Source organism: Sorex araneus, chromosome 10, assembly GCF_027595985.1.
Source record: "Sorex araneus isolate mSorAra2 chromosome 10, mSorAra2.pri, whole genome shotgun sequence".
In the NCBI taxonomy this organism is placed as follows: domain Eukaryota; kingdom Metazoa; phylum Chordata; class Mammalia; order Eulipotyphla; family Soricidae; genus Sorex; species Sorex araneus.
In genome coordinates this window covers 24,627,923-24,650,726 of record NC_073311.1, presented here as the reverse complement: position 1 = coordinate 24,650,726, position 22,804 = coordinate 24,627,923, and the positions used below count along the sequence as shown (strand labels likewise).

General features: G+C 37.1%; 1 protein-coding gene across 2 annotated transcripts in view; it reads right to left on the bottom strand.

Annotated features, from left to right (window-relative positions):
• Positions 1–22,804, bottom strand: part of METTL25 (methyltransferase like 25) — a 103,606-nt gene that overhangs the window by 76,320 nt on the left and 4,482 nt on the right. Inside the window, exons 2-6 of one of the 2 annotated variants that reach the window (XM_055118559.1) lie at positions 14,150–14,258; positions 8,950–9,114; positions 8,607–8,713; positions 6,309–6,908; positions 3,279–3,426 (exon numbers count right to left, since the gene is read on the bottom strand). In XM_055118559.1, coding sequence (XP_054974534.1) covers positions 3,279–3,426; positions 6,309–6,908; positions 8,607–8,713; positions 8,950–9,046 — 952 coding nt within the window. In that variant the 5' untranslated portion in view covers positions 9,047–9,114; positions 14,150–14,258. The remainder of the gene's footprint in view (positions 1–3,278; positions 3,427–6,308; positions 6,909–8,606; positions 8,714–8,949; positions 9,115–14,149; positions 14,259–22,804) is intronic. The other variant, XM_004602822.2, reaches the window with a different exon arrangement.

The following is a 22,804-nucleotide window of genomic DNA, read 5'->3' as shown; positions in this document are numbered from 1 at the left end:
GAAATACAGCTGCCAATGCAGGAACACTGATTTTACTTTCAGTTCTTAGGATTCATTGCCAATTATCACTCAAATATTATGCATACTTTGATTGACATTAATCATGTCTAAGAAAATGATCTTAGTTCTGAAGATACAATAATGAAAAAAAAATTCAGTTTCTCTATTCAAAGGAAAAAAAAAAAACTGTAATCTTCCAGAGGAGAAAGGCATGACTGCACCAATGCTCATTTTCTCTCTGCATTCTAACATGCCTTATTCAAATGTATTTCTTATTTTAACTCTAATAGATGCTCAATAAACACTTGTTACCAGTTAATTGCAAAAATCTGTTAGAAAGGTACCTTAAGACTAATACTAATTGCACTGGCAGGGGAGTAACTAGTTAATCTTTTACATTTTTTTCCTACATTGCTAAGCAATTTCTGCCAAACCCTTTAAAATAGAATTAAGCACATTCCACTGTGGTATCACCTATATCTTAATCTCAGGTGTGTAATTTCTTCCTCTTACTCTATGGGTTTCCCTCTTCTCGTTTCTCATATTTACTTAAAAAAAAAAAGAACAATAAAAAATGACTTTACTTGACACACACACACACACACACATACACACACACACAGAGCACAGAATGAGGAACTAAGATATCAGAACATACAATGCCCCTCCCATGTGTCATGAAATAATGATAGTTCTTATGAGAATCTCTTTTCATATTTGACAAATATCAGAGAACAAATGAAACAATTCAAAAGCCCACATCCACACTGTAAATTTTTATTTAATTTTTATTTGAATGCAGCAAGACATAAACATCCCAAATCAGGAATCAGGTACTCACTGAAGAAAACAGTGTAAAAGAAGTAGACTGCCAAAAAACGAAAAACAAAAAGTTCACACATAGGAACTGGGGCCGGAGTGATAGTACAGCAGGAAATATGCTTGCCTTGTGTGCAACCAACCCAGATTCAATCCCTGGCACCCCATGCAGTCCCCTAAGCATTGCCAGGAATGATTCCTGAGTGCCAGGAGTAACCATGATCTTCAGAACTAAGATCATTTTCTTAGACATGACTGCTAAATGTGGACCCCAAAACAACAACATCAACAACAACACAGTAACAAAACTGGAACCAGTCCTTGGTGGGTTTATACTAAGACCAGGTCTGAACACTGAACAGATGACAGCCTTTAAAAGGAACTACTGAGGTAAGAGAGGGAAGTTTATTGAAAGAGAAGGCACCTTTGGGGACTGGATGACAGAGTGAAAGAAGACAGCAGGACACTAAAAGACTTTCCCTGAAACAAGATACCTCTGAATTGACAGATATCATATATCCACATCTACCCCCAAACTGAGCCATGTAAGAAAGTACATTTCATTGTATCCATTGAACAGGAAGCTCTTGAACCAAGAATCAAATCCCACTGTATAGAATGTTATAGTATTCCTATTTTTGAAAAATATTATACATATATTTTGGAAGCTTTACAGAAAATCTTATAGATAAATTTTAGAAGTTCTAATTTTAGAAGTTCTGTATTAAAGTTTAAAAAAATTTATTTTAGAAAAGAGACACAAAATACTGTAAAATAATATATGTAATATAATGCATACATATGTAACATAAATAATATATATCTGTATATAAAATCTAGCAATATACATTTTCTCCTTTTGGATTTAATATTTTTTGGATTCTAGTTTTGAAAATATAATTTCAAATACTTTTTAAGAACAGCATGACAAGCACAAATTCTTCATGTAATAAAACTGTCAATTTGCCAATTTGATTTTTTCTCTTACTTTATGTATCTCTATATCTTCCGTTACACTTTTGTTCATCTGTCCCTAAAAGATATTTTAAAAACACTAACATTAAGGAATTGAACAAACTATTTCAAAAAGCATTTGTCAGTTCTGACAAGGGTCAAAAAACTGCTCAAATGTGAAAATATAACCGTGCACCTACGACCCTCCCCAACACTGCCCACTTCCTGCTAGTGACAGGAAGCTGGAGATAACACCCTCCCAAAATATCTGCTTGTGCAAATCTAAATTCTGTCAGGGTATCTATGTTGGCATTTAAACTTCCATGGGAAACTTCGTCATGGATCACTAAGCCCCAAGATGATCCCCTTGTGTGTGGCTCTCCTGATAGATATATTTTGCAAACCTTTAGTGGGGTCTTCTGATCTCTGACCTTCTTTAAAGAGTAAAACTTTCTGCTTCTCAACTTTCTCTGCCATTGTATTACTCACCCACCCAACATGGTAAGTGGGTCGAAACCTGGGAGTACCATCTCAACCCAGTTTCTACCACTTTACCATAGTGAGGATGAATAACTATCTAAAAATGCCCAAATAAAATAAGAATCAAACTTAACACACCATATTCCCCTGAGATTTAAAACTTAAAAAAAAAACAAACAACCAAACAATACGTTTCATATACAAAAATGCTTCCTGACCAAAAAATTCTTAGCAAGGAATACTGAACATAGCAAAAACTTTACTAAATTATATAAAAAGAGAACTGCTAACATTCCTGGAGCAAAAGTTCAACTAATGCGGACCAGTGATTTCTGCAGTGATATCATAATATATAAAAGTGGAGATGGAAAGTAATTTTAGGAGCCACTGGGAAGGAAGGATTATAGAGCACTTTTTTGTTTGTTTGTTTGCTCGTTTTGTCTGGTTTTGGAGTCCTACCCAGCGGAACTTGGGACTTACTTCTGGCTACATACTCAGGAATCACTCCTGGTGAGGCTCTGGGGACCATATGGAATGCCAGGAATCTAACTGTGTCATCTACTTGTGAGGCAAGCACCCTACCCACTATGGATGCTCCCTCCAGCCCCTGTTCGAAAAACGTTTAACATTCATTGAGAGCAGTGATTCCGAAGTAGGTCATGTAGTCTCCAGGAATGATCTAGGGAGGCAGCAGTAGCTGTGGCTGCAACTTGCGGGTGTAGGGTGCTTCCTATTCATTTAAAGATACATTTCCAATGGGGCGCTGTGAAATTGTGTCTAAAAAGTAAGCAATAAGCCAAAAATGTTTGAGAACCTCTAGTTAAGACCATTCTATGACCAAAGAAACTATAATAAATGACATGAGAGTCGTCTAATTCCATCTCTTGTGGCAGTACAACTGCAAGAACACCAGATGCTATTTCAAATGTTAACTCAGAACAAAAATGATGCAAAAACCAAAAGGAGGGAGAAAAGCAGGTATTGTGCTAAATGAACAAAATTATAGAATATGGAGAATTTTGTACCTTTAAGTGGATATTCAAACTCTTCCGATAAGAGATGGTAGCAACATCCCACACTGCACACTCCCTTAATTTCAGACTTGGAAGTGAATATCCGAAGGGTATTTGGAGCAAGATCACCACAAGTATGCAGACCTACCATCAAGCAATCCTTCAGAAAACAGACATTAATTTTAGCAATTGAAAATAAAAGTCTGAACAAACACTCCAGCTAAAGATTTTCAATGTTCACTGAGTCCTTATAAAATAGCCAAATTTTCTACCGAAAAAATGTTGATTTTTAAAAAACTTTTCATAATAAATATTGATTTACTTTATAGGCAAGACGGCTGTGACTTCTTATCACAAAGGATATACTTCTCAGTTTTCTAGTGATCTTGTATCCTTATAAATTTGAATTTTTACTTAGCAACTAGCCAAAGTAAACACTGAATACATAAAATGCAGATTCCATCACTAGGAAAAAACGATGATTTGAGAAACATTCACCTTCTTAGTCAATTTTTAAAATTAATTTCTTCCCAAACTGCTCATTCAAATTTAAAAAGCAAATAAGTGGTACAAAGTTGACGTTGCTATTTTTTTTTTTTTTTTGCTTTTTGGGCCATACCTGGCGATGCACAGGGGTCACTCCTGGCTCTGCACTCAGGAATTACCCCTGGTGGTGCTCATGGGACTATATGGGATGCTGGGAATCGAACCTGCGTGGGCTGCGTGCAAAGCAAATGCCATACCCGCTGTGCTATCTCTACAGCCCTGACATTGCTATTCCAATACCAAAAAGATAACACAATTGTTGTAAAAAATATTACTTTAGTATTAAACTCAACAAAAAAATTATAAAAATTCTAACATCAATTTTATGTAACTTGTAAAAAATGTTTTATATAAAAATAATTCATTTAATTACCCAAAGTATTTTATTTAAATACATTTCAATAAGTAATTTAAGTAAAATACATTATACTTGACTAGAATGATAGCACAGCAGGTAGGGCATTTGCCTTGCACGTAGCCAACCCGGGTTCGATTACTCCATCCCTCTCGGAGAGCCCGGCAAGCTACCGAGAGTATCCCAGCCACACGGCAGAGCCTGGCAAGCTACCCGTGGTGTATTCAATATGCAAAAACCAGTAACAACAAGTCTCAGAATGGAGATGTTACTGGTGCTCACTTGAGCAAATAGATGAACAATAGGATGATAGTGCTATGGTGCTACATTACACTTAATTTAAATGTACATAAAAATTGGTATATCTGCATATATTCAAAAAGTTTTGATCAATACTTTAATGTTTCACTGCCTTAACTTACTCATTAGCAAAACGGGTATAATGATATTACCTTACCTGAGTGGGCAATTAAAAAACTTAAGAAAGTTAATACTGGCATATGACATATTTTAATTTCTAGCACAGAATGAAATTTAGTATATGCTTTCTTTTCTTATCATAATCATAATCATTACTGTGCTATAATTTAGGAATATTAAGTTATAACATTAATATTAATATTAAATTAAGTATATTTTAAAAGTATCTTCAAAACACGTATTTTTATTCCAAATGTTATATTATGCATTTATTAGTAGTATACACATTACTAAAATGTTATATAATCTAAAAAATTTTTTAAAAGCCAATTTACCTTTTCTAAGAGAAAAAAAGTACCAGTTTATAGATCTGACTTGAAAGAATACTTATTGGCTTTACCTACATTCTATTTGAAGGGCATTTTTGTTTGTTTGGGGTCCTACTGGCAGAGCTGAAGGCACAGTCCTGACTCTGTGCTCAGTGATCACCACTTGAGGGATTTGGGAGACCTTATGTGATACTGGGAACTGAACTGCCTGTGTGCAAGGCAAGTGACTTGCTCACTATACTATCTCCCCAGCCCCTAATTTTGGTCATGAAGCTATTTTACTCAGTACAAGATCCAAGAAACATTTTTAAGCACACAGTACTTAGAGAGACATACACATATATATAATCATGTTATAGTATAAGTGTTCAATAGTATTTCTAAAACGTACTTAATTAAAAATATATTTGAAAATATGCTGCTAGTTCACCAATTATTTTAGCTAAATTTCCAGATAATTTAACACATACTTTCAACAAGAAACATTTCTGAGAAACATTTTTTTAATACAATAGCAATTATTAAAAATTTTATTTTTTTTATCTTTGGTTAAACTAATTAGTTTTTTTTAACCTTAAAGGAAACCTAATATGTAGCCTAATTACTAATTTCATATATCGAAGAAACAGTTAATGAGGAATAACAGTTTCTCCTACTTAGTAATACTCAAACTATATCTAGAAAAAAAAATTTATCATCCAAAATGACAAAATATTGCCAGCTGACGAAGAATTAAAATTCTGGTATCTTCTATTTATCCAATTCTTTTTTATGGAATTTCTGAGAATTTAACAAAAATAGAGTACTACAATTTCAAAGACCATTCTATTTTTTAAAAGACTGTGACTTAAGACCATATACTTTCTATAAGTTCCTCTTTAACTTTGTTCTAACATAGTTACCTTTGATTGAAATTTATTCATTCAATTACATAACTAAATACTTGTTTAGAAAAAGTTCAAATTCTTTATGAGAATTCAGAACCTACTCTTATTCATGAAAATTACATATTTAATTACCAATGCTAACATTAAACATAGTATGGCCCTAGGTGCAGCACTACTTCAAATTCAAATTAAAAATAAAAGGGTTTTCTTAATTTCCTGAACTTTAACAATCCTTAAACTACATAATGAGAATTTAGCTGACCAGTTTTGTGCTGGTTTTATGTTTGATTAAAGAAGCTTGAAATAATGAATGACATCCTATTCTGGAAGCTATGGTTTCAGCATTTGACAGGTGAGCACAAAAATAAAAGTCTAAATATAATTTAATTTTCTTGGCCATTTAATTAAATAAAACACATAGGTTAAATAAACTAGCAATAAAACTTAATTCTACGCTGAACAGCATTTTTATAAATCAAATTAGGGAATTCAAAAGATATATTACCTCCAGATCATTAATAATATCATGTAGTTCTGAATCAGCAGTGATAAAAGATGTTAAAGGTGAATATATACTTGGTTCATTTGACTTTGATGTAGTCTTTCTTCTCTCTTTATGTGCTTTAGACATTTTTCTATTGGGTATTTGGGACAAAGAAGTATGTTCTATAGCATTTACAGGCAAAAGGTCTATAAGAGAAAAGGCTTTTTCAAAACACAAATTTCCCCCTTGATGTGAATAAACATGTAGATTTTCCTTTTTTTTTCTGATATTGGAAATTACTGAGCCTGAAATCTGTGGCAGAAAGTCGGAGGTAAACATCTTTTCTTGATTTGCAGGATAACTGTTACACTCTCTTTCATTATCTGCTCTGTATTTAATTTCAGCATGTGCTTTGCTTTCTTTTGCCATTTTCAAGTCCAGTCCACTGACATCTAATTGTGATGAAGTATGATGGACCTTCCAGTGCTTCTTCAATTTCCTGTTTCTTTCCTCGGCTCCGTGAGTGTTAGTATTTGAGGAATCAATTCCATAAACTTTTAAGCCATATTTCAGGGACAAAAAAGAGCTCAGGTAACCTTTTCCAGAACCTATATCAATTACCTACAATAAGGAAAATAGAATGAATTCAGGGTTTTTGTGAGACAGCAGCAGAAAGCACTTTTGGTATTTTTTAAAAAGCAACTAACCAGGGCCAGAGAGATCAGACTGTGTGGTCTGCGGTGATGCTATGCAAGCTATGGATGCAGGAGGCCTTGTCTGAGCCCTGCTATTTCATGGCTCCCCAGCACTGCCTGGGGTGACCCCCCAACCCCCAAGCACTGAGCTGGGAGAGCTACTAAACATGGCTCAAAATGGGAGAAGAAAAAGAAGAAACTAACCAAATAGATGTACATACAACCTATGATGTATTTTTTGTTGGTGTTTATTTGCTGTAGGGCCACACCTATTCCGAGCTTATTCCCAGTTCTGTGCTCAGAGATCCTGGTGGACTCAAGAGACTATATACAGTGCTAGGGATTGAACCCAGGTCAGGCAATACTACCTGCTATACTAACACTCCAGGCCTCTAAGGATGTATTTCTATTTAAAGTTTTTAACTGTAAGTAAAAACCAACCACTTTCAATGTAGCAAGTGAAAGAAAATGTAATAAATATTGGAAAGAAATAAACTATTAAACTTAGCAATGTGTCAATATATAGGGTTATCAGAAATAATAATAGATATATATAATATTCATATACCCTACAGTAAAAAATACATAGAGGGTCTGGAGAGATAGTACAGTGGGTAGGGTATTTTTCCTTGCCTAGCACTAACCCACATTCAATTCCCAGAACTACATACAGTCTCTCAAACACTGACAAGAGATACCTGAGCACAGAGCCAGGAGCAAGCACTGAGCATAGTCAGATGTGACTCAAAATTTTCAAAGATTTATTGGTGTTTTATGGTCCAATATGTGAACATAACACGGTTGAATAATCCAAAACCATTTGGGTAAACATTTGTTTTGTTATTTGTTTTCTATTACTTGGAACATACTTGCATATATCTTTTTTAATTTTTTGGTCATACCCAGTGTTGCTCAGGGGTTATTTCTGGCTCTGTGCTCAGAAATTACTCCTGCCAGTGCTTAGGGAACTATATGGGATGCCAGAAATCAAACCCAGGTCGGCCACATGCAAGGCAAATGCCTTACCATCTCTACGATCTCTCCGGCACAACTTGCATATATTTACCAATGCCTTATGTCCAAGTGTTTCTATAGGTAAAAGTATACATTTAGAAGTTGCCTGATGAATTGGTATATTAAATTATTCAGGTTTCCAAAATACCAAATAGCTTTTTTAAATGCTTTGGATCACCAGTACAGCAGGCAAGATTCAACCCCCAGCACCACCAATGGTCCCCCAAACCTGACAGGGAGTGGTTCCTGAGCACAGAGCAAGGAATTAGTCCTGAGCGCTACTGGGTATGGTCCCAAGATGAAAATTTAAATAAATAAATAAACAAATGAAATGTTTGCATCAATGGACGCTCCAGCCAATGTGTCTAAGCATACCCCTCATAAAGAGATAAAAGGAGACTTTACGAGGTGATGAAAATATCGTATACCTTGATTATTTTGGTTGAGTATATACATTAACAAAATTCATCAAGCGGTACAATTAGCAGGAGTACTTATATATTGCAATTAAGCAAGAATTATAGACTATTAGAAGAAAATAAAATTTGTGGGATATCAAAGCTGGCGATAATTTAACACTTAAAATACAGCAAAATACTCTTCCTCTTACCTGCTTTATTCCACAGTAATCAGCAAGACTATTGATCAGCTCAGACATGGCTTGAACTTCATGAGATTTTTTTACATTCATAAACTCATCGGGCTTCACATGTTCGCCTGAACAAAAATAAATCAAAATGAAACTACTGCTACTGAAGAAACAAAATGTAGCAAGTAATAAATTACATTGATATTTTTATAATTAAATATTAAATTACACAAATTCTATTGTAGTATCTGTAAGCAAGATCCAGCAACAAAGTAAGAACACATTAGAAAGATTAACACACAGGAATAATATATTGCTTTGAAATACCTAAGACATACATGTACATATACACAGACATACATACCAGTTATCTGTTTTTTATTTCCTCCAAGGGTTACTAATAACTGCTCAAAAGGAGTACATATTCCCAAGTTTTGTACAGAATAATACTTCGCAGTCATAGCAAAGGCTTCCACACTCACCAGCTTCCGGGAAGTTTCACAAAATATTTTAGGGAAATCTTTAATATCTAAAATAATCGGGATTTAAAAAAACATTAGCAATATTAAAAATGGCTAATTTTATAAGATTAAGAAAATAGTAAGTGAAACCCACTGGCTCCTTATGCAAATTGCATTATTTTCATTTTGGTTACATTTTAGCAATATCTCTAGTAGTCATATTATATTTTAGTATAAAATATTTAAAACTACTTATAGCATCTGGTTTTCTCGTAACACAGTATACAATTATATTTTTAACTTCAAATTTTGGCTAATTTTTTTAAATGTTGTTCTAACAACGAAAAGACAGAAAAAGAGTAAAAAAATCTTGCTAAATGTAAAGTAATTATAAGATACTCTACAACTGTGATGTTATAGGTGGTCAATTTTCAGAACACTGCTCGTCTTGCATGTGTCAACATGCAAAGAAATGTCAATATCCCAGTGATAAAAAAAGTTGCTGTCATACAGTTCCTGCATAGTTTAGGTAATATAAAACAGCGTATCTGGGTGTACTTTCTGTTTGCAGTATTAGTTTTTAAAACTTATTGGGTTAGGATCAAATCAAAATGTTCATTTTCTTCCCACAGTCAGTTTTAAATAGGACAACCTCTAAGTTTAATGTAGAGACCACGGATACCTTCCAAATATTCATTTACAAGCACATGGGAATCGGATGCACTGTTTGCAAATATCTGGTGTCCCTCTCTATGAGACACTTAAACACTCTACTAACTATCTTCGTACAGTACATCTCGCCAAGGGAAACTATGCCATTTTTTCAGGAGAGTTTGAATAATATCAAGAGTTGCCAGATTTCCTTTCTTGCAAAATTTGTAACTGTTGAAGCACATGTCGAGATAAATGTCCCTCAGCTGGCACCTCTGGGTGACTGGGACTGCTGTCACTACAAAGGCCATACAAATCGTGTCAAAGTAGACTTTGTTCCCTTTAGTCACTGAGTTTTAGACTGACAGCACCATCGGTTGGACAATTCTCAAGCACATGTGCTGGCATGCTGATGCTTTGCTCTCTATTTGTTCAACCTCATTTTTCTCCGGCCATCTAAATGAATGCTTACTTATGAAGGTTAAAATAAAGGCATTTCCCATTTGCCAGTAATAGCTTGGAGAAATGCTTTGAACACAGCAGTTACGCTAAGCATTCCAATTAAGTCTGTTCACTGAAAATAATTTTTAATAATTTATAAAAACATACCTAGTGGTGAAATGAGTAAGATGAATGTTCAATTTACAAGAGTCTAGTGCATTCCAAGGAATAACTCCGGTTCTGCCAGAAAAATCATTACATGCTATAAAGTCTATTCTAATATTGCTGATCTGCTATTGTTACTTATGAAATTACAGAAGTCCACATTAGCATAAAGAGTAATAAGACTCCCTGGCAAATATGGTGAGCAAGCAAACTGATGAAGATTAGCAGAATTCTAAATTAAAACTGTGTCTTAGGGTCAGAATGATAATGCCGTGGATAGGGTACTTGCCTTGGAAGCAGCTGACCAGGGTTTGATGCCTGGCACCGTGACTGGTTCCCCAAACCCACCAGGAGTGACCCCTGAGCCAGAAGTAAGTACTGAGCCCTACCAGGTGTGGACCAAAAATAAAACAAGAACAACAATTTAAAAAAAAATCTGGGGCTGGAGCGATAGCACAGTGGGTAGGGCATTTGCCTTGCACGTTCAAGACCCAGGTTTGATATTCCCAGAATCCCATATGGTCCCCAAGCACCGCCAAGTGTAATTCCTGAGTACATGATCCAGGAGTAACCCCTGTGCATCGCCAGGTGTGACCCAAAAAGAAAGAAAAAATCTGTGTATTTATATTATTCCAAAGCTAATTTATATTAAGTTGAAGTAATATGGATCATTAATTTGAATAAAACCAGCAGAGATGTGTAACATCCGTTTCTGAATCAATTAAATGAAAAATTAAACTACAGAAGTATATAGTGAATTTATTTAAGATATATTTTGTATACTACACAAAGTTACTTGGACATCTTACAAACTGAATCTACAAATAGAGCCAAAAGTAATAAACTCTACATCAAAATATTTAGGCAGGATACAGAAGGGAAAACTCAGTCAACAATTAAGTGAGACTCTCAGATTTAAGGGCAGTCTCAACATCCCTAAGTGCCAGGGCAGCAATTTCTTAAAGTGTGATAGAATAAGAGTATTAAATCTCAAGGTGCAGAGGGACTATTACACAAGTCAGTTATTGGACAATGTTGCCAACAGAAAGATATGTGATGTTTCTGTTGGAAAAGTAAAAGTTCAGATCACCTTAACTATTCTACTGAAAATGTTGGAAAAATTCAACATGAAATGAATGCTATTAACTTTTAATTATAGGCCTCCCAATAATTCCAGGAATTTGGAGAACAAAATTTCAAAGACAGATGTTTGACAATATTTTTTTTAAAAAGGTAGTATCTCATACAGTTTCGGGTTACGGCCTTTAGTCAGAGCATCTAAGAACTCTGTGAAAAACTATTTTTAATTATACAAATATAAATTCTTTGTTTTGAATGATTCAGCCTGCAACTTCCTTTACTTTTATATTTTTGTGCTATTTAGAGGGGAAGAGGTGCCAAAGATTTTGTAGTTCATCTGTGAAAGTGTAAGTCAGATGGCAATGGTTACCCGGTCTACAAACCTCCTGGGACTTCCCCTTACTGGATAATGAATTTGGGCTTGGCATCTAGCAACACTGAAACCACTGTGTCACTGAACTTATATTTAGCTAATTCATAGGTTTTTTTTCACACAGGAATTGCTTTTAATTTACTGTCCACGGCACCTGTATATTTTGTGACGTGATTATTTTGCCAACATCTCCCTCTGCTGGAAGTAACTGTTTTGCTCTACTACATGCCTTGTCTTTATTTACTTTTTGTACAAGCTAAATCACTATTCCATAGAGATTTCATACTCGATCAGTTAATTGGTCACAAGGGATAGTGGGAAAGAAAGACTCAGGGGAGAAGTGGTTTTCCATAAATATGAGGTCATGGTATCTTTATCATTTTTTTTTTCAATCTGAGCTTAATTTACAGGAAAAGACAGAAAAGTTATTCGTAACAGAGTGGATAATAAAAATATCAATAATGTTTTAAAACCAAACACAAACAATAAAAGAATATATATATTTACATTGAATAAATAAAATTGCAAAACTGAATTATGCTCTAGCACTTTAAGGAAGTACTGTTAAGATTCACAGTATCTCATCAACATTGCTAATATTACTTGCATATATATTATGTTAGGAAATTATTTACATTTAGTCAAAGTATCATAAACCAATTGCATAGTGTTTCTTATTCTCACTTTCAGGAGTAAAAGTCTTAGAGAGACTGCAAGTTCACCAAGTTTGCTCAGACACTAAGTGGAAAGGCATATGAACCAAAGCAGTATTTAAGACACTGCTCTCCATATGCTTATTTGGTTAGCAAGCCACGAAAGTTTAGTAGACATGAAATGAAATTTGGGAAGAGAGCAGTTAACAAAAACTCTAGGCAGATCTGACTGTCAGAATCCGACTTGGCAAGAATTCCTCTGGCAGAGATCAATACATGTAAGGATCTCAAGATAGATCATACAAACTTGGTTTACGTTCTTAATCCTTAACTTTCTTCACTCTTCTCAATACCTCCCTCTCTACCAGAGGTGATTTTTTAAAGTTTAGAGATATTTTAAAAAAGGTGGTTTCTACATATAAACAACTGATAAGTCTGAAAAAGTCTTGTAAGATTTTGTTGTACAGGCATGGCTCAAAGATGAGGGTTCGTTGTGCAGCAGTTCAGTAAAGCTCACAATTAAAGAATGTGACTAATTTCTGGTTATTTTTAAGTAAACACACACAGAGACATACATGTATATATAATCATGTATATATAGTGTGTGTTCAATAATATTTCTAAAACATACATATTTAATTAAAAATACATTTGAAAATATGCTGCTAGTTCACCAATTATCTTAGCTAAATTTTCGGATAATTTGAACTTGTGGCAGCTTTAAATCAGTACTCCAGGCACATTGTATGCTTTTATACTGCAGAGACAGACAATTTCCTCCCTTAAGTATGATAAACAACCAACTTTTCTTCTTAAGTTTCCACAACTCTCCCAGATTTCACAAAATTAAAGAGAACTTAAGTCTAGCTCTAAATTACATTTGATTTAATGAAATGGTGTGGCTGTTTTTATTTTCTGTTTAAACCTATCTAAAACCTTATCCATTTAAGCAATGGGGCTGTTGTTTCACTTTCTCATCATTCATGTGTTTACAAAATAAGCCCTTTTTAATTTCCTTCTAGAACTTTTCCTTTTCACTCACTACTTGTAGCTGTTTGTGAGCTTTTAATCTAGTTTTTGCCCTGTCTTGACTTTCACATGATTTATTCACTAAGTTTTAATCATTTCTAGCTTTTAATTAAAACTGACAGATATAAACTTCTTCCACTTGAATATTCAGACAGCACTGGAGGGTAACCGAATGGCCTAATTTTAATATTATGTCTTAGGAAATCAGGTGGCCTGACAGGGGCTGTGAATGAAAGAGCCGGTTAGGGGAGCAGGCAGAGTACACACATTTATTTATTTGTCAAGTTCATTGTCTCTACAGTACCCTCCTGGACAATAACAATAGCAACATCAAAGATCACGAATCACAGATTATCATAACAAAATAATAACAGCATTCACATTTTGAAACACTGAACAGATTACCAAAATACAAACACAAAGACACCAAGTGAGCACATGCTGTTGGGAAAATGGTGTTGATAACTGCTCCATGCAGGACCCACACAAACTTTCAAAATGCATGACATGAGGCACAATAAAATGACACAAGTCTGCAGCTATTTCTAGAAACAAAGGAAATGCACTACTTTATGGCCAGTTCTACAGTGATAAATGATACCTTACTTATAAAATACACTCAATGTGAATGGAGGGATGGATGGATGGATGGCTAGATGGATGGAGGGATGGATGGACTGATGAATGAAAGCAATTCCTCAATACACTTACTATTGTAGCATCACCAGCTACACAGGGAGAAATAAATTCTGCTAAGATTCTGTTTGTGGTTGCAGTGATCACCAAGGCCACTAGGAGGACTTCAACAGCATTGTTGAGCCTGTCAGAGGAACATAAAATCTCATCTCAGCCTGAATGTTTATTATGATCACAGGGTGAGAAACAAGTAAAGTGACCCTCGAGTTCTTATACCTGCCTTTGAGAGTCACTGCTTTAGAATGCCATGTGAGGTTAAATGACATTAGGAAAGGAGGTCAAACTAAAGTTAAGTTTGAATGTTAACTCTGTCATGAGGACAAAAACCACTGCTGATGTTCTAATACAATCTGGAATTGTCCCATGACCAGAATTTTAAGGAAAAATAGTGCCCTCTTGATAACAATTTTCACAAGAACAAAGAATTTTTTTTTTCATTCTACATGAATATCCTACAAATGTCTGTACTTCAAAAGATTCAAGGCTGAAAGGAATATCTCAAGCTCCCCAAACCTTACCTTTTGTCTATTTCCTGTTTTCAAAAGCATCATCACTTACCCAGTGCTGAAGTTAAAAGCTTTTACCGGACCTCAAAAGTGTCTTTAGTCCATCATCCAACATCCCATCAATCCTAATTATGTCCTTCATATGCAAACACCCCTCCCCAGATTATCAACTACTATGGTAAGGTTATATTAATTCTCACAAAGGCTACGTAATATCATCATGGGTGATTTTTCCTTATAACAATAAAATTCCCATAAGCACAATGTTTCAACAGAAATTTACTTATATTCAATGAAAACTTCACCATATATTTTAAGGCTTTGGTTTCCACAACTCTTGGCTTTAAATTTTAATTTTTCATGTGTGCTTAGTAGAGTTCAACCAAAAGTTAAAATGCCTTTTGCCATAAAAATTAAAACTAGATACTTTTATGAACTTTTAAAACTGCTAACTTTTATGAACCTCTATGTACACCCATTCAAGGATATATTCATATAATCTATGTAAGGAATAAAACTGAAAATAAAGTTGCTTTTTAAAATAAATTAATTTATATGAACTGGTTAGATGGTGGAAACTTTTTGCCCAGGCTACTTTACCATAGTTTATGGTTGCACATGAAAAAAAAATAGTGTTTCCACATGCAAACTAAATTTTAGAGAGGACAAGATATAATTAGCAAAGAATTGGCATGCATGTCCTTACTATACCAATATTGATATTACACTGAATGCAAAAAGCACAATAATCATTTCAATGTCATTTCTGTGTTAACTTTTTTCATAAAATGAAAATAAAAATGAAACCAAGGGGTGGGGAGATGGCTCAAATGTCTGCACACAAGTGAGAGGTCCAGCTTTGATTTCTGGTACCACACAGAGCACTCAGATGAGTGACTCCCAGGTCCCAAGAATAGCTCCTGGGCAAAAATATAAATCCCAAATAAATCGATCTAAAAAATAGGGGAATTTAACCACAGTCTGTCTATCCTGACAAGCCATCCTTTTTTCATACATTTAAGAGAAAGTTGAAACATGATCTAGAATGTGAGAGATCCTGTATAAACACAGATCACCACCCTCAAGCTCAGCAATGGCAGCACCCCAATGCTGCTGTCTAGAATAGAGTAAGCAACCCTCAAACTGTGAGATTTACTCTGCATATGAGTGTCCTCACTGTCAAAACTTGTTGAACTATGTGGCCAGAACTAGACATCACACAGGACACTAAAGAACTTAAAACAAGATCACCACAGACAGTTTGTAAAGGCAGACTCCGAGGGAAGACAGGAAGCTTGGGCTGGAAAGTTGCTTACGAGATCTGCAGAAAGAAGACTGCAACTGAGGCACACTCTGAAGCCGGCACAAGGTACTTACTCCACTTGAGGGACGTTGAAAACAATCCTTACTCAGGACATCCAGTGGTTAGCACAAAGAATGATCCCTGCACTAGCTTTAAACACAGGAGAAAAAAGAATCTAACGCTAGTAATATTTTTAATTAAATTTGATATAAAATATGGTAAGCAATTTTGGCTATGCTTTAAAGATTTGATGTTGTTTCATGTTTGCCTACTACAATGTTTTTATTTCCTTTTAAAAGAAACAGTTTTCAGAGAACAACCAAACCAAAAGATAGGTGACTAGAAATTCTGAAACTTTGAACTCCATTTAAGCCAGAGGTGCCCAGGGCCTGGCAACATAATGCAGCAAGTAGACTGCTTGTCTCGAATGTGGCTGACCCGGGTCTGATCTCAGGCTCCACCTAAGGTTCCCCCAAGCCCTACCAGGAATGATTCCTGAGCACAGAGCCAGGAGTAAGACCTGGCTCGGGCCTGGCCCCCAAACAAACAAAAAACATAAATGAAAAAGAAAGTCCAAATTTAATTTGGTCTACTGCCTTTTCAAATTGAAGCAAACAAACAAACAAAAAAACAAACAAACAAAAAATGCCTCCTCCTCCCCAATCCCCACCCCAGAAGTCGACCTTCTTGAAAGGAACAAATAGAAAGTACCTCCCGATATTTCTACTACTCCTATGGGTAGTTCCAGTGTTCCCCAAGGCCCGTATCAAGCACTTTGGGAAAAACTAATTTAAAAGCAGTTAAGAATAAGTAAGAATTTGTAAATGTTTTTTTAATTTGGTTTTCCTTTTTTTTTTTTCTTGAGCCACAGCTGGCAGTGCTCAGGGCTTGTTCCTGGCTCTGCTCCAGGGATCTCTCCTGGCGGGTTTGGGGAACCACATGGGATGCTGGGGATCAAACCCAGGTCACCTGTTTGCAAGGCATGTGCCCTACCCAAGGCATGTACTATTTTTAACATGTCATGGTACCCAAGCTATGTACCCAAGACATGTACCCAAGGCAGTCCCCTATTTTTAAAAAAATGATAATAATTTTAAAAATTATGATTCTGTTAGCAAAACACAACAAATTGCAGACTGTAAACTTTTAAAAAGGTTGCTAACTGGAGAAAATAGTTTTTAAATGAGACTATTCCAGTCTAGTAAGTCCTTCGAAATCAATCTTGTTCTCATCATAGACATCACAGCTTCCACTTCATTTGTCATTTTTGAAATTATACACATTCCCTCATACTTCCTTCAAGATTGGGTGAAGACCATATCTTAAAAACTGATAATTAGCATCAAATTATTTCCATTATTTTCATAATAGAGTCCATATGGAGTCAGCTCAGACAGGGAATTCAACTGTTTATTAAATTGGCTGACCCAAAATGACTGATCATAGGCTTTCTCATCTCATGATTGAGGTAGGCCCAGTAAGATTGTGAATTTAACACCAGGGCTGGGAGCAAAAACTCAAACCACTGTACTTCCACAGGGGTTGAGCACTGGCAAACGATCCACTGTTACTGCTCACTAGTGATTACAAATTCCAGGTCTCAGTGTCATTTGAGAATGTGAATACTCTCCCTAAATCCATTTCTTAAGAAAAATGACTGACGTCCCTAAACCAAGAGTCTGAGACTCTCTAGCACTTGGGTGGCAGATTGGCGGGCAACAAGGCAAATTATTTCCATCTGTGACACTGCCAAGAAGACGAGATGCCCTCATGAAGCAAACTACCCGTCACACAAAGATCATGCACAAAAATAGCCAGATATTCTTACCTTCTTCCAGAGCAGCCACAATTCCAGGTGTGTGTGTGTGTGGGGGGGGGGTATTAAATCTGTCACTTTTTAAATGTTGTCTAATGAAAGGTAAACAACTGGGTTCCGAAAGACATGTTTACAAGCCATGTGAGACATGGGGTGGCTATTTTTTCATCTCAGTTATAGAGGAACACACTAACCAGGCAATGGCATCGCAGATGAAAACACTAAACTCTATAGCTCACTGTCTTGTGCAAGACACACAACTAATCCAAGTCAGCAGTGCAGAGAAAAGGGACTTTTGACTCTGGGCTTCGACACCAGCCTCAGAGGGCTCTGTGTTTATGATGTCCATCTGGAATGGGATAATTTTTTCATCCTAGCTCCGTCTAAGATGGAGAGCATGGCCAATATTCACTAATGGCTTATTCATCTATTGTGCTAGGTTTTTATTTTGTGATTCCCAATTGTGAAATGGGAAAACAGGTTCAAAAGCTGAGTTAATGGGGGCCGGAGCGATAGCACAGCGGGTAGGGCGTTTGCCTTGCACGCGGCCGACCCGGGTTCGATCCCCGGCATCCCATATGGTCCCCCAAGCACCGCCAGGAGTAATTCCTGAGTGCAAAGCCAGGAGTAACCCCTGAGCATTGCTGGGTGTGACCCAAAAAGCAAAAAAAAAAAAAAAAGCTGAGTTAAATTAGATAGCACAAAATGTCACATTCAAAACCTTACGTGATAATCAAAAAACACTTTCTCCCCATACTGTCTCCTATTTGCTTACATAAATAGCTGAGGTTCTAGCTACAGAAAGATAACAGGTAAGACCAGATGGCATTTCAGAGGAAAAGACCGACAGATGGCTTGTGAGCAGAGGAATGACAAGATCAGAGTGACACTCTGGAAGATGACTAGAGATCAGTGTGCATGGAGAAGCAACCTTATAATAGAATCTGGAAACAAGAATTGCTTCTTAGAAGATACAATCATGGGTTGGATATATAGTACAGTAGGCAAGGCTCTTACTTTGCATGTGGCTGACCTGTCCTCAATCCCCAGCACTCCATAGGACCCCTGAGGCCATCAGGAGTGACCCATGAGCACAAAGTCATGCATAAGCAATGTAGTGAATGAAGTGCTACATTTTCACATAGGGAGAAATTGCTTTGGATTTCTGTCTCCTCAAAAAAGTTACACAATCTCTTATTAGCTGTTAATCATAAACAAAGGTAAAAAATGTAACGTAGATTATACAGATTATAATCTAGTTCATCAGCCTATTTCAAAGAAAATTTTCAGGAACATACTTTATGCATCTAGCCTTCATTTCATTCATTTTGTTCATTAAGGTTTTTCTTTCATTCATTCCTATGGCACTGACTAAGTCAGCTCATCTCTGTCACAATCATGTACGGCTCATGGCCAGCCTGACACTAGCAAACAGGGAACAGTCTTCCCTTCTGAATAAGCAAAGATTCAGTCTGCCCAAACCAAACAAAGTCTATGGCCCTGAGCACAGAGAAAAGCAAGAATATTGTACAAATACATATGCTTCCATGGAACAGACCCCTGGAGAGAAACTGAGGTTTTAGGCTGCCAGGCTACAGCCCCTGCATGAGACAAATGCCTCATGCAGGGTCATGGAAGCAAATCATTGCCCAAAATAAAACCTTCAAACAGCATTCCCCACCAGAATCTTCACATGAAGTCATGAAATCCCAAAGCAGACCCATCCAAAGAAGCTGCTCCTGTAGAGTTGGCCACAGAAACTTTGTGTCTATGTTAATTAAAGCCACTTGTTATACAGTAATAGATATGTAATTGTGTGTCAATGAGTATGCGCTTTTGCAGTTAAAAGGATAATTAATTATTCATTAGCAGTAATTGTTCTTTAATCCGTAGACTATATTTTCTTTTAGTTCTTTGAATGCATTTATAATTGCCACATAACATCTGAATCCAATCTGGATAATTTTCTACTGATTTAATTTCTCCTGCTGCGTCACATTTTCCCTTTAATTCTTTGAACATGGCTACTTAAACCCAATATTAGAATCGGTCTAAAGCTGAGAATATGACACTATTTCTTATAGTAAATTTGCTGTAGTTTTCTAAAAATGTTGCTGTTGCTCTGCTAAACGCATCTACCTGTCACCTGAGCGCCATCTCCCTTCTCCTTTTAGTGGGGGGCAGAGAGGAGCACATCTCTGCTTAGTTGCCTGTCCTTGAAAGTATCCCCAAACCTGTGTACTTTAGCACTAAGATTTGCAGAGACTTTCTAATTAGGCTGAGGGATTCACGCTCTCTGTGGTTACCCTGTTTCCAAAGCTCCCAAGTCTTATTTTCTGCCAGTCCTGAAGTCTGCCCACAGCCACATGCTTTTGATGAAGCTTCTAATGTTTGCCACCCACGCTGTGCACTTTGGGCACAGACTAACGGGGGCAGCAAATATGCAAATCTCACCAGAAGTTCTGTCATTCGAAGGTTCTCCGTTCCTCTAGTCTTACCAGCCTTTTTGCTACTACTCTGGGTCTCCCAGGTACTGTGCTTCAGATGACATCCAAAGATTTAAATAGAATTTATAATCAAATGTTCTATCTTAGCACCCCGCTTCCAAAATGCACCCCTTACAATTTCCAGCTGTTTGCATCTATGAACTGTGTCTTTGTCCCACCCTAAGTTGGCAAAATCAATCCCAGCCAGAAGTCATCGATTTCCCAGTTCTTACTGGATCAACAGTAAATTCTCCTCAGGTTTCTGCTTCCTTTGATAACCTTCCAGAATCTTCTACCAGTCTATGTAATAACCTGAGCAATGTTTATCAATTATGATGGGCTTGGGGAGCTGCCCATCCATTCTCAGCTGCCAGAACTTGAAGTCTCCCGGGACTATTTTAACAACCTTCTGTTCAGTCATTCTACTACTGACCTCACCAGTGACAACCACAATTAGACAGCCCTTCTCTACTCAGAAGCCAGTCATGCCCGGAAACAGCAATCAATCGCCGGGCACACCCCATCTCAGACAGCTTTCCATTTCACTCAGTGTAAACACCGAGCTCTCGGGATTGCCCGCAAGAACCCCCCTGGGCTATGTCATCAAACTCTTAGCATCTCTCACTGCTGTACTTCCAACATGCCCCGCAAGCCCCAGCTTGGCACCTGTTCTCAACTCAGCCTGAAATCCTCTGTCCCCAGACACTGGCCTTCAGACTCTCTCCATCACTTTCAAGACTGTTCAGTTTTTTTTCTTAGAGAAGACTTCCCTCATCACCCTCACTAAATGCATCTCTCTTGACCACACAAATGTTTCCACTCTTCCTTCCCTTCCTCCTTTTGTTATAACTGCAACCTGCTATTGTATATGTATATACTATATCCTATAAACTACACACTATATATTGCTTATTGTGTCTTCCTCACTAAAATATTTAGTTTGTATAGGTACAGACTTGATAGTGTTCAAATCTTTAATAGGACCTAGCAGGCAGAAGGTGTTTAATAAACATTGGGCAGATAAATGAACAGGCTAAGTGTTATGACTAGGTGCTATTCTTTGGGGCATTGCGGTCTCACCTGGGAGTGCTCAAGGGTCACTGAGGGAGGTGTTGGGGATGATTTGGTTCTGGGGATGGAGAGCAGGCCTCGGGCATGCAAAACAACGGGATGACAGTGTGACAGTGCTACTAGCTGAGGAAAGGAGGAAAGGAGAAAGCAATGCACCCTGATGGAATCCCACCTTTCCACGGATCTTCTAGTAATGTGGAGTGCTGAACCCTTGGGTGAGATTTTGTCCTTGAGTTAATCTCCTAGAACTTCCCCTGCAGGAGGGGCTTTACATATGCTTGTTGTTATGACAATATTCAACCCCCCCTATGTGTACCCCACCCTTCATGATTTCTATATAACTATGCTATAAGGGAGAGATGAACTACATCGGGGAGGAGAGAGAAATAAACTGACTACCAACCAGCCCGGGGCTCTGCTTCTCTGTTCCCCGTCCTTCATCCGTTTGTCTGTCGCTGCGGGCCGGCTAGGGGGAAGATTCTCGGCCACCAAAAGCTCGAGTCCTGCATGCCCTGGCTTCTCTGAAACTCACGCCGCACACTCCCTCACTCCTAAAATGCTCTCCCTTGTGATTTGTTTTTTCTCCTGATTTACAGTATTCCACCAGAAACACCACCATGAAAGCTTGCAAGGACCATCTATTTAACATTGTAAACATACTCTCCTCCAGACCCCTCCCATATCTTACTCTCCTCCCTCTTTAAATTTTCCTGAGTCTTTAAAAAAAAATAGTAATACTATATATACACATACATGTATATATGCGTATACAAACATGCATATGTATGTATTTATGTATTCTCAAAGCAGAGCCCTGGCAGCTGAAAACCTCCGGAACCCAGCCACAGCCATGGTCAAGGCACTCTCCACACACTCGGAGGAGCTTGGCAGTCACACCCAGAAACTATCCCTAGTGCCATGTAATCCCATCAATGGCCAAGATCCAGAGACTACAAAAACACAAAGCTCCTGGAAGACCTCTTATAGTCTAGCCCACTGATGTGCCTAAAGCAGCATACATGTGTTTGATTTTAACATACTTGCTTATATTCTCTGATATACATTCTCAGTCCCTCTCGGAGAGCCTGGCAAGCTACCGAGAGGATTCTGCCCACACGGAAGAGCCTGGCAAGCTCCCCATGGCATATTCAATATGCCAAATACAGTAACTATACCAGGTCTCATTCTCTTGACCCTTAAGAGCCTCCAATCATTGGGAAAGATGAGTAAGGAGAGGCTGCTAAAATCTCACAGCTGGGACAAATGGAGATATTACTGGTGCCCGCTGGAGCAAATCGATGAACAACAGGATGACAGTGATACAGTGATATAACCTCTAGAATACAGACAAGATAAAATTAAGAATATTTTATGATGCTTCCCTAGTTCCTAGACAAGTGCTGGCATATAATAGAGCTTCAGTAAATGTTTATGGTCACAGCACTATTTCAGTGGTACCACTGGAATATTAAATTACCTGATTCAGAA